Here is a 12,322-nt window from a genome sequence, read left to right as displayed (position 1 = left end):
TTCTCATTGCATGCATTATCTTATATTGTCTTCCAGATAGCACTTTTGACATGCAGACATCAAAGACCATGTCCATTCATCCATGTCTGTGGGATATATGATTTAATATTTTTAGAAATCACAGTTAATGTTTTGAATACAAATATTACCAAGGAATAATAAAAAGATAGAGGATAAGTAGTCTCAAAAGAACCAGGCTAAATCTGAGAATTCCCTGGAAGCACAAAGATTTTATTATGGCATTTAAATGTGGTCAAGATAGAGGAGACTGACTGCCTCTTTTTTTTTTTTTCTTTGTTTTGTCTAAATGCAAAGTGACTGCATGTGCTTAGGCTGAGCAATTCAGTATTGGCCATTTCTTATCATTTCCTATGGTATATCTTGGGCTGCCCAGAGTGGTTGTGGAGACATTCAAAACCAGCCTGGATGCATTCCTGTGTGACATGACCTAGGTGTTCCTGCTCTGGCAGGGGGATTGGACTAGATGATCTTTCAAGGTCCCTTCCAATCCCTAACATTCCGTGATTCTGTGATCTTATATTTTCCATGGTGTATCTTGTATTCCTGTAGAGCCAGAACAAAACCATAGAACTCAAAATTTTAAGAAAATAGGTGAGTTACATGGGTATAACAAAAAGTTTATTAAAGGCCTGTCTAAAGTTAGAAAGAAAGACCCAGCAGTTCTTTGTGAAAGATGCTGACCTGCAGTCCTTAGACATAAAGCTTATGTGTGTAAGGGGCAGGAAGTCACCTGGGTCCTCAGTATTTAGACAGTCAAGTACTTGAGGAGTTAACTTTGTTATTGTGAACAATCATCTGCATATTCATTACTAATTAGGGTCTTACACTCCTAATTCCAGTTTTCTGGCAATCCCTGGGAAGAATATCAGCCTAGGTTTTGGGTACTTACATATAGTAGCCTTGCTGGTACCTTCGTCACTGTACCCAGCTGAAAAAAGTTAAGGAGATAAATTCTTTCCTGCACTCTCATGGGCTCACCTGGTTTCATTGCCTTGATTAAAAACTTTTGATCTTAATGTTATTACCCTTTCAGCAATCCATATAGCCATGTCCTCCCCTACAGGTGTGCAACTTGCAATTTATCCACTCAGAACTGAGATCTCCTTTAGACTAAAATTAAACCACAAACCCACTTCCATCAGACCTTGTTCTGTTACAGTTCTGAAACTTTTTTAAAAAGAACAAAATAAGGTGTCCTTAAAGAAGGGGAAAAAAAAAAAAAAACACCAACACCTTTATATATTCTATATGAGACATGGGTATTTAGCAGATTTATTTTTGCATTCATCTTACTCCATTTGCAGAAAACTCATTACCAATTTGATGAGGTCAATTTATGACCTCATTTGATGAACAAGTTTTAGAGATTTTAGTTTTAACAACATAAAAGTGCAACAGACACCATTAACAATATGAAGTATCTGTATGAATATGTGGATTGATGCAGACTATATCACTTGGCGGTATTTCATGCAGAATCTTTTATTACATAGATTCTTTATCAAGTAGATGCTTGTATTTTTGCCATTTTATAGTAGTGTGACATTTAAGAAAAATAACTATTAGGTGGATTTTACATTTTGTGCCACTAGTGGCGTTTTGAAACTTCTGGGAACACTGTTCATGATTTAAAGTATGCATTATTTAGGTCATATCATATAATGTTGACCCTAGGTTGCAGGTAAGAAATCTTAAGTTGTCCATAAGGATTCCAGCAGGAAACGCAGAATGGCAAGTCCTCTTTTATAATTCTTGTAAAAGGAGTTAATACTGTTCCTGACCACATGCTGAGTGCTTTCACGACTGATAATTCCTTCTTCAAATTGATTAGAGGTGTTCTAAAGATGGTATATTCCTTAAAAGCCTGCATGTATGTTGCAGCAATAGACAGTACTTCTAGATCTGCAGGGAAAGAGGGGATGTTTGCTTGTATTTCAGAATTGCAGATTCCAAACTGAGAAGTAGTTCCCTGTCTCTGAAATGCCTGAGAATCATCCACATGTGCAGCGTGCCAAGCTAGGACTTGAAGCAGAATAGACTTCATGCTGTGTAGTTCTTAGGAAAGGAGGGATCATTTAGAAATCATTTTGATTGATGTCTCTGCCTTGTAGCTTCTAAATTGCTTAGTCACTATACTCTGATTTCAGTTTCTCGGCTACATGGTGCAACAGCAGACTTCATTGCTACACAACACAATCTGTTCTTCAGTCTCACTTGGTACAATAATAAATGCACATAATTTAGAAATCAATTCTCTATAAATCTGGAAAAAGTCGTATTTTACAGATGTATACCGACATTTGTTGTAAAGGATCTTGAAGAACGCACAAAAATTATGCAAACCCTTCTATTGTGCCACTGTCACACAGGAATACCAATTGGAGATGGCATCCTGCCAGCAAATATCATGAACTGATTATGGGAAAACATTGATTTAGCATATTCTCTCAGGAAGAGAAGCAGAAGCGCTTTTAAGTCTGTGGAGCACAATAGTTTATCATCTATAATGGTCTCATTTGAAAATAATTGGTAATACTTGATGCATCTTCTTTGAAAGGATAAGATACCTGATTCTTAGGAAGTCAGAGGCTTCCCAGACCCAGAGACCATCTCATTATTTTGTTGTTCCTGCCTCCCTTTATCTGAAGTCACCAATTCCGTACCTTGCCGCAGTGAAAATAATTGGTATGAAAATACATTTTATGTGAAGAATTAAATAAATTTCTAGCCCTTTGTTTGCATGAAGATAATAATGATGATAATCCCAAGTAGGACAATAGCAGTCACGCAGGTAGAGCTCCTAGGCTGAAGCAGCATTATTAAAATATGAACATAATTAAGCACTTTGCTGTGCTACAACTGCAGTGGCCACCAAGCAGGTAGTACAGGTCTTGATTGTGAACAAATAGATGTGGTCCGCTTTAACTATCATGGAGATGAATGGCAGATATAATAAATACAATAAATTTATAAGAAAAAATAATTGATATACATAACAGTGCATGGAATATGGGTACTAGGTGGTTTGACTTTACAATTCCTATCCTGAAACTGTTGGCCAGTGCTCCCCAAGTGTTAACTAAGACTCAAAAGATTTTCTCTGTATTTAAATCTGAAAATGTAAACTTGTGATATTGGAAGGTGACGAGAGGTGTGTGCTGACTTTTTAAATAAGGATCACTGAGAGTAATTTTTAACTGGATATACTAAATTAAGTCTTTGAATAGCTGAAGGAATAGTTTACTATTAGCAAACATACATGTATTTTTCATTATATTTGCAGTGCTAAAGTGAAATATTTATCAGATTAGTTTCATAATATCAACTCCAGATAAAACTATGCTATCATACTAGTTAATATTTCATTCATATCCCTGCATAGATTAAAACACTGCTGAAGTCCATAGAGCCATTATGCTACGGTATCATTATACATTCTGAAAACAAATAAGGATGTAGGCTTACCACCAAGATCCATGTTTACTTAAGTTGAACAATAGCCAAAGCAAGTCTTAGAAATTAGCACACCAACAGAAAAAAATAAACTCTCAAATTTAAGTAACCATTAAAGTGCGTAGCAATAAAAATAAAGAGTACAGAAATTTAAATTCACTCTCAAAATGCCTTGTATTTTGTTGTAGTATTTAATTGCAGTAGACAACATTGCAAGTAGCTGGGTGTATGATAATAGATTCTTAGACTGTGCAAGTTAGAACAATAAAACACATTTGAATTACACTTGGCAATAAGGAAATGTCTGTTTCTTGAGTGTAGCGGCACACTGGGATATTACAGTGTCATACAGAAAAGCATTTGCTAAGTGTATTTAGCTGGACAACTGAAATGGCCTTACCAAGGAATTAAAGATACATGTCCATTACCTGCACTAGCTTTGTAATAGATAGTAAACCCATACTGGTAACCAGAGAAACAGCTGCTCTCAGCTTCTGGGCTTCTGCCAAAAATGAAATGATTATTGTCTTAGCATAGCTGTAAAAAGTACCACGTATTTTGTCAACTCAAATTTAGGCAAGACTAGAATCATCCAGGAAAGTAAAAGTGTATTATAGACAGCTTCACAGCAATCTCTTGAAGTAACACTAAATCCAATTATGCAGAACATCAGAGAATTGTTTGTTATTCCTAAAGCTCTTAGTTCTCATGAAAGCAAAGTATTTGTTCCTATTTTAATGTATTGAGAACATTATTTTATATAAGATTATGTGATAATAAGTCATGACTGCAAAACTCTTATGCAGATTGATTCAGCAACAACAGAAAAACTGCACCTTCCAAAAATAAGTGATGATCTGTCCTGTAGGTATTTAACTGAAAACAAATCTTAGAGTGGCAGAACTGTAGCTTGGTGGTGTTCCCACTAGGAATATTAATGACTGTTTTGGAGAGAGATAAGGAAGAAGGTCAATTTTTAGTAAATACTGAAGGGTATTTTATTTTCAAAAATTATAACTTAGTATAATCCTATTCAACTTAATCCTCGGATAACACAATCCCATGGGGTCAGAAACTTTATAATTGCAATGGAGTAGGCCTTTTAAAGATATTTGATGTGCCGCATATTAACTCACAGTGTCATATTAATGAATAAAAGCATACAAAGAAATCACCAAGGCATTGATAATGTAAAATTAAACTGTAACTTGTGTGTAACTCCTTGCCTTTGGTTTCCTACCTCCTTCTAGATGGTGGAGAATATCAGATCAGTCACCAAAACTACACTTAACAGCAGTTTATGTTCTCACCAGTAGACGGAATAAATAAGAATTATGGTTAAGAATTGCATATGAAGCATAATGTAAAACTGGGGTTAAAAGGAGGGGATGTTTCATTTTTTTAATGTAGTTAACATCAATACATAGCATCATATTCCATTTTTTATACTTTTTGCAGTCATATATAGATTATGTAACAGATTGCATCTTTCCATCATTTGAGGCTATACGAAACTGAGAAGTTGTGAGCATCTTGCAGTTAGTGCTCACCAAAAGAGCTGCTGCTCGATGAGTGACAAGCTGCACCTTCACAGCTGTTCAGCTCTGCAGTGTACAGACATGAAACGAGACATCAGTCCCTGTCCCAAGAAGGAATATTTCATCATCTATAACTGATATATCTGAATATTTGTGTTTGAAAATAGAGTTCTGTGATTTTTTTATGTGTGGGTTATGACACACACTTCAACAGCATTATCATGCGCTTCTTCCATGGGAGCTACCATTATAATTCATTCTGCATTTCTGGTGCACTTCATGAATTTTCTGTTTTCGTGGTTCATACCTTTGAAATTGAATTTTTCCTTTCTTTCTTAAGAAGCACAGAATGATGTAAGTGTAAGTAATGGGAAAGCAGTACACAGCTTAGTTACAGGCATTTAGGTGGGGGTTAAAGGCAGTGACAACAGGACCATCAAAGTGGTAAGCTTTTCATAGGCCACCAGTAATCTCAGCCATGGTCATCAAGTCCTCTTACCCACATTCTAGTCTGTGAGCAGGGGACAGGGTGTTTCATTCCGCAAATTCACTCATGTGAATCTGGTTAACAGTTTTGGTACAAATTATATGAAATGTGGATATTGGTTGCTCATATTTGTATGGATTTGTTAAAGTATTTGTTAAAGTACCTGAAGCATTATTGAAAGATTTATTTCAAATGAGAGACAGAGAAGACTGAGACAAATGATCAAGCAGCTGATCCCTAGTTGTGTCTTGGAGACAATTATTTTTCCTTGTGAACAGCAGGGGTCACTAAAAAGAAGGATTACATTGGGGAAGCAAACAGACGTTTTTTTTTCCAGCTAGATTACTTTTCATATAAAGAAATCACAATATTAGAAAAGAAAATTTTCGGTACAACTGTTTTTACAGATAGAAAACTCATAATTACTCATACTCAAACAAACAAACACAGAAACTAGTTTATGACTGCATCCTAAGCTATGTCTCTGCCTATAATAAAAACACATTATTTAAAATTGTTTAGCTACAACAAATTTTATATACAACTTTGTTACAGAAGATTTTCACTACATTCTAAGTTGCTGTAGAGATTTAACACTGATAGCCAAGAGTGAGTGATGTCATTTCTTCACTGGTTCATGTGATCAAAGTGTTACTTTCTCCATTATTTGCTGTTATTGGAAGTCAATAAAGCACAGTTAGTAATGAGGAGAAATAAAAATTAAATTGTTCTGTATTTAGAACAAGTCAACAAGAGAATAAGCAAAATACTGAGATGGTATGTCAGTTGTACTTCACTCAGCATAAAGCATAAACCAGTGTAATCTTGTTCCTAGACGGATGGAAGGGACTAATCACATGAGAAAGAAATTGAAGTAAAACCAGCCAAACATATTAGCAGGAGGAATCCTATAAAAGAGGTTGAACTGAACCACAGAGATAGGTTGTGTGCTCTGCTTCATATTTGTTCTTGATGTTTAGTAGCCAAGGAGTTTTTTGTATTTATCTTTGCAGCTGAATGAGTTCAATTTCTCTCAGATTAGGCCAGAAATTTCAGAACAGCAGGTTAATCCTTCCTGCCTTCATGGGCAACTGAGCAAACAGACCAATATCAGCGTGGCCAAGTGTAAAATTGTAATTCTAGCGATTAATGTTGTCTTTCCTGTTTGCTTTGAACTTGACCTCCATGTTTTTCTTCTAGGTATGTTTGTATGTATGAATGTATGCGTGCAGTTATTTATTTATTTGTTTGTTTGTTTGTTGACAGCTTCTGTCCAAGGCCCCTGGGAGAGGGCAATCTCACCAAACAAAGTGCCGTATTATATCAAGTGAGTATAAAAAGCAATTCATTCTAGCTATTTGCATTTGTAATTTAAGAGGGTAGTTGGATTTTTTTTTTTAGATTATCCTGAACTGCTCCTGTATTCTCTAAATGTGAAGAAAAGGGAGTTAAATGTGCATTAAATTTCACGGAAGTATGCTAGTTCTTTAAAAACATCCTAGGATGCACTGATTTGTATGTTGCTTGGTTTTATGCCACAATAATTTACCTGTAAACTAAGTAAAGCTTTCAGGTATCCAGATTACATTTGAATTTGTTCCACTGCACAGTGAAGAGTATGTATGTCAGGTCTTCCCAAAACAAACAAACAAGGAAAACAAATTCAGAATTGCAGTTGTGAATATGACGCACTATTTTTTTAACATAGCAATGCAAATATGTAATGAATTCCTTTAGGGAGAGTGTTTGGTAAAATCTGTTGCTGAGGAACGACAAGGAACAAATTAGTCTCTATAGATTGTTCTTTTTGAGGTTAGTTCCCTCATTAAGCCAGTTTGTTTTAAGAGGTATGTGTGCAAAAGAAATGAGAGAAAACTTAGAAAAGAAAAAAACAAAACAAACAAACAACAAAAAAAAAAAAAACACACACACACACCTAATTCCAGTGCCCTAAAAAGGCCCACTCTGCAGCAAGTAAGAAAGAAGTGTTAGTACATTTTTCCTTCTCTGCTGAGTTTCTCATTATTTGCAATACATGCCTTAAACCATTTATATGTAACTTCTAGAGGAAACAGGTGATGCAGTATCTGCAGTAAAGACTGTAGTGTATGTAACTGAAACACAGGTGTTGTTTAATAGGTATATTCACATGCTACCTCCTTATCTTCCCAGTATACTTAGAAAATTCAACCAGTGTCCCTCAAGCCAGCTGGCTGCATCTGCACTTCAGATGCAATTTTCATGACAAACTGAATTGCTACAGTAGCTTCAGAACAAACCTTAAAGTTAGGTGTGAAGAAGTCTGTAGTGCAAAACAGTGGCACGCTTATACCTGGTCTAAGTTGGTTTGCTATTACCTTGTAATTTGTGTTTGGAAATGTATTTTTTTGATGCATTTGGCTATGGATAATGAATAGTTGAAACAAGCTGGAAAGCTCTATCAAGGAGAAAGGGAGAGTGTAATCTGTGGGGGAAAAATCCTGGAAATCCTTCGGCACATAGGAGTCAGTTTATTGACGGAAAATATTCTTCTTTTTTTTTTTTTTGTCTCTTTCCCATGGCATCATTTGCCATTATGGTGAGAGACACCTTGTCAATTCTTAGTGTAGTCACACGATGCATTTCATGCTGTGCTTCGCACCTCTTTATGTGCTGTTTGCATCCAGCAACCATAGGTAACTGTTGACTCTTCATGCTAAAATGATAGGTAGTGATCTTATGGATTCTTTAGTGGTTTTTGGTGTCAACTTTCCAATCCATCTTCTGTTCCAGGCCATCTACAATTTCAAAGGAAGATAATTTGTTTTATTTTGTTCATTTTAGAAAATATCTTAATAGCTAAAAAGAGTTGTAGTAGTATTATATTAATTAAAGTTTAAATTTGGCTACAACTTTTATAGAAAACCTTGCTTTCCTTGAGATATAAAACAAATTGGTCAGGTTTTAATGAATCTTAGTGAGTTGTTACATCTGTTCCCTTCTCCAGCTGTCCTCAGTCATTTTTCTTTTCATTCATTTTCATCACTCGTATTTCATACTTGCGCACAACTAAATTGCCTGTTTTCTGTACCATTTTGGCTTTTAAACTTTCACATTCTTTCTTTATTCTTTGAAATATTACTTCTGTATCAATCATTAATTCTGTAAAAGAGCTTCCGTGAAGACTGAGCAGCTATAGATAGCATTCTCCTAATGTTTGTATAATTTTCTGTCTGTCATCAGTGTAGAATAATGGTGCTACACGTTTTATTGTTTTTCATTTTATCTGGTTTTCCCTTGATGCTTAACTGTTTTATCTCATCATTTTCACATCTGCAATGACACAGCCTGTGGTAAGCTAGGCAGTACTTAATGTTAAATCCTCAGCAGCGATGTTTGCTAGGTATCTTCAAGCCTTTTGATTTTGCTGGTTAAAATTTCATTTTTATGCAGTTGATTGATCTGTAGCAAATAGTTGCCTCTAAAGCTATTATTTCAGTAATTCTTTCTTGAGGTTATTCATGCTGGTATTTTTTGTTTTCAAATTGTATTGGTGTGGGCATCATTGCTGCTGCAAATATAATTATCAACAATGCACAGCCTGTTTCAGCTATTCTGAGTGTCTGCCATTTTATGGTCTCTTGGCCTACTGTCAGCCTCATGAAAATTGCAGTACAGTGGCCTTGCACCAGCTGCCACATCTTTCCACCTTTTACTCCTTTTTCCACCGTTTGCTCCTTATGGGGAGCTCCTTATGACAAGCCAGGCCAACAGTTCAGCCTCACCTCTCTCTTCTCTCTTCCCCAGTGACCTGGGGAAAAAACACAAATCATATTTTTGTGTTCCAGGACAGCAGAAGTATCTTGGCTTCCAAAGTAACAAGTGGACATCCTTGTCTGGGTACCAAACACTTGCCCAGCACATTATCTGCTACAGAGGGAGAAAAAACTTCCCTTTTTCTTGTGAATTAAAACCTGTAAAATTGTTCTAAACCACATTTTATCAGATACTTTTCTTTATGTTATTTTTTTCCTCAATATATTCCTTGTGTCTAGTACAGCATGTAAAGGTTTTATTAGCTTAAAAAAAGGAGAAGAAGATTAAAAAAAAAAAAAAAGTTTTAAGTTTAATCAGTCCTATTCTTTGAGGTCTTGATCTTACCCATATTGGAGAGCAATCTGGAAAATGGGAAGGCAGAAGTAGGCAGAGACATGTCTGTACTCTGTAACAGTGTTTTAGTTATTCATTAAAATTTCAAAATTTAAGCTTTTAGGAGACAAAACAGGCAATTACTGTTCATCAGAAATCTGAAAAGTAAATGAAAAAAATGCACAGCACAAAGACTTCTGCATACGTTACCAAAAGAAAAAAAAAAGTCTTAAATTCTTAAAAAAAAAAAAAAAAAAGCAGGGGGGCAGATAATAAAGGTAGAAAGACTGTAGATTTTAATGTCATAATTTGAGATAAATCACGTCTTAGTAGAGCTAACCTTGTGATCCAGGTATGCATGTGCAGACACATGCACGTTCTTATCTTCCAGTCAAACACAGAGGAGCGGCTTGAAAGCAGTGCCAGATAGCAAAAATGCCAAGTCTGTACTGTGCAACACCAGAAGTAGTGTTTGATCATGCTACACAGCCCAGTTCCTCTCCCGTGACCGTCCTCACGGAACACGAGGGGATGCTAAGCAGCTATTCTCTGAGTCCTGTTTGCATCTGTCTTGTGTACGGCTTACACTCTGCTCAGCAAATAACACGGCTGCCACACAGCCTCAGGAGACCTCTGTTGCCTTGCAGTAGGGAGGAGGAGTTGGACTGAAGTCTTCAACATACTTTCTCTCACCCCAAAATTCAGTAGTCCTGCCACTGTGATCTGTGGAAATGTAGTGGTTGTTGACCTCTTTGTTTGCACTAATCTTTGACATTATTCTTCCTATGTATAACTGACTTCCAGTTAATAGTGTCTGTCTGCTCAGCCTCTTGCTGTGCCCATTCTTTTGAAGGATTTAAAATGCTTCTGCAAAAATACAGTAGTCTTTCATCTCAGTACTTTGTACAAAGGAAGCCTTCCAAGTTATTTCCCAGCCAAGCTTATTTTCTTACACAGATTATAGCAGTTCACTGAACTTTGTCCTGCTGAGGACAAAGCTGGATTCTCAGGAGCACAGATTTGACTCCTTGAGAAGATCCATGTTAGACTATCCATATAAATTAGCTATGCAGAGAGATAACTCTGAGGCCAACACATCTGCACTTTCTTACCCTATTCCATGTTATAGTTTCCTGTGAGAGTATTTTACTTACATTAACTATATCAGCTTGTGACATACATTTTTGTTAGATTCTGCAGTTTTTCCATACTCCACACTGGAGCTGGCCAATTCTATAAACACACTTCTTTGTTGTCTTGCTTTTTTAATCTCCCTTTTAATTGTTGTTTAACCATGCAGAATTTCAACACAGAGAAAAGCTAAGAGCCTATAATTTTCATTGTAAAAGCAAACAGATTAAAGTCACGGTTATTTTACTTTTTTTTTTTTTTTTTTTTTTTCCAACTTAGAGACAGGATAAGTGAATCTATCTGAATTAAATTCTGCTAAGATAAAATAAGGCAAAGAGTTGCTGTTCTGGTAAAATCACTTGGGTTAATTGTTTCTTCTGCAGAGCATAGATAAGTATGAGACGCAAAAGCAAGTAGGAAATATCTGTCAGACAGAACAGAGAGAGACATAGAGAACCATAAATAAATAATATATTTTTGTGTCGTGTACTGAGTGAAACTGTGAGTGAGCTTTGCAAGCCGTGCACTTGGCTAAAAGTTAACCTGTGTAGCAAATACCAAAAATACCATATTCCTACTTCTTAAAAACACAACTACTCTGATCTTTTCCTGTCTTTCAGTTCTGAAGTCTCCACTCTTAAATTGTAGTTTTTGTGATGGAAAGGAAAAGTCTAATACTTTTCACTCTGCATTGAGATTAGCATGCCACCTAGTATAAAAAACTCAGTGAAATATCTGGTATTTCCTAGAGGTTTGTCCAAGTGCAGAGTCCTTCTTTATTAACTGCAGGACTGCGAAGCCTCAGCTCCAAAACTTGCCTCAAAGACTGAAGCTCAGGGTTTGAGTGTGTGCAGGATCTCATGCCTGGAGCCACCTCTAAGCAGATGGGGAGGCTCCCAGCAGTCGCACAGCCTCCGGCTGAGCCAAGGCACCCCAGGCTGCTGCTTGTGGCCATCCACCAGCTGACTGAATGGGGTTCCATTTCTTTTGAAACAAATGACAAGCGCTCAGAAGCTCTTTTATCTAGCTGTCAACTCCAGTTCAGGGCAGTATTGGATAGAAAACAAGCACTTCCCCCCCAGCAGAGTTGTTTGTAAGGTGGGGTGTGTTATTGGGAGCAGCGAGGAGCAACCTGGTACACTTGAACAGCACTTAGGAACTGTGATCCCTTTGGTGTTACAGTGCTTGTGCTGAAGTGGATAGTAAAGTGCTTACAATTTGTCATCAGATGCATTCAGTACGAATTTTCATGAGAGTTTATAGTGTTGAGCATTACAGAGAAGAATAAATCAGGGTTAATTTTTGTGCAGGTTAAATCTTAAAATGTCTTATGTAGGTAATGTTGTTACTCTTTGGGCATGGATTGGAGTTTTCTGGCTTGTTTGCTCAGTTTAGGAATGTGCTGGATAAGAGAAATTTGGATTGAGTCTGGCTTTTCTACTTTCTTAATTAAAAGGAAAGCATCAGGATTTAAAATCCATTACATGCAGCTACTCATTGCTTTCCAGCTCTGGGGCTAAGACAGCAATAAATGAACTATTTTTATAGGCAGTGAGATGAAAAA

At 36.4% G+C, this 12,322-nt stretch overlaps 1 protein-coding gene across 13 annotated transcripts in view; it reads left to right on the top strand.

The window, feature by feature from the left end:
- The window catches only part of DMD (dystrophin), a 1,246,037-nt gene that overhangs the window by 1,121,702 nt on the left and 112,013 nt on the right, over positions 1-12,322 (top strand). For all 13 annotated transcript variants that reach the window (XM_084515490.1, XM_084515483.1, XM_084515486.1 and 10 more), the window contains one exon: positions 6,766-6,826. In XM_084515490.1, the coding sequence (XP_084371616.1) occupies positions 6,766-6,826 (61 nt within the window). The remainder of the gene's footprint in view (positions 1-6,765; positions 6,827-12,322) is intronic.

This window comes from Aythya ferina (genome assembly GCF_964211825.1).
Source record: "Aythya ferina genome assembly, chromosome: 1".
Taxonomy (NCBI): domain Eukaryota; kingdom Metazoa; phylum Chordata; class Aves; order Anseriformes; family Anatidae; genus Aythya; species Aythya ferina.
The sequence above is the reverse complement of the archived record's forward strand: the minus strand, read 5'-3'. Positions and strand labels throughout refer to the sequence as shown.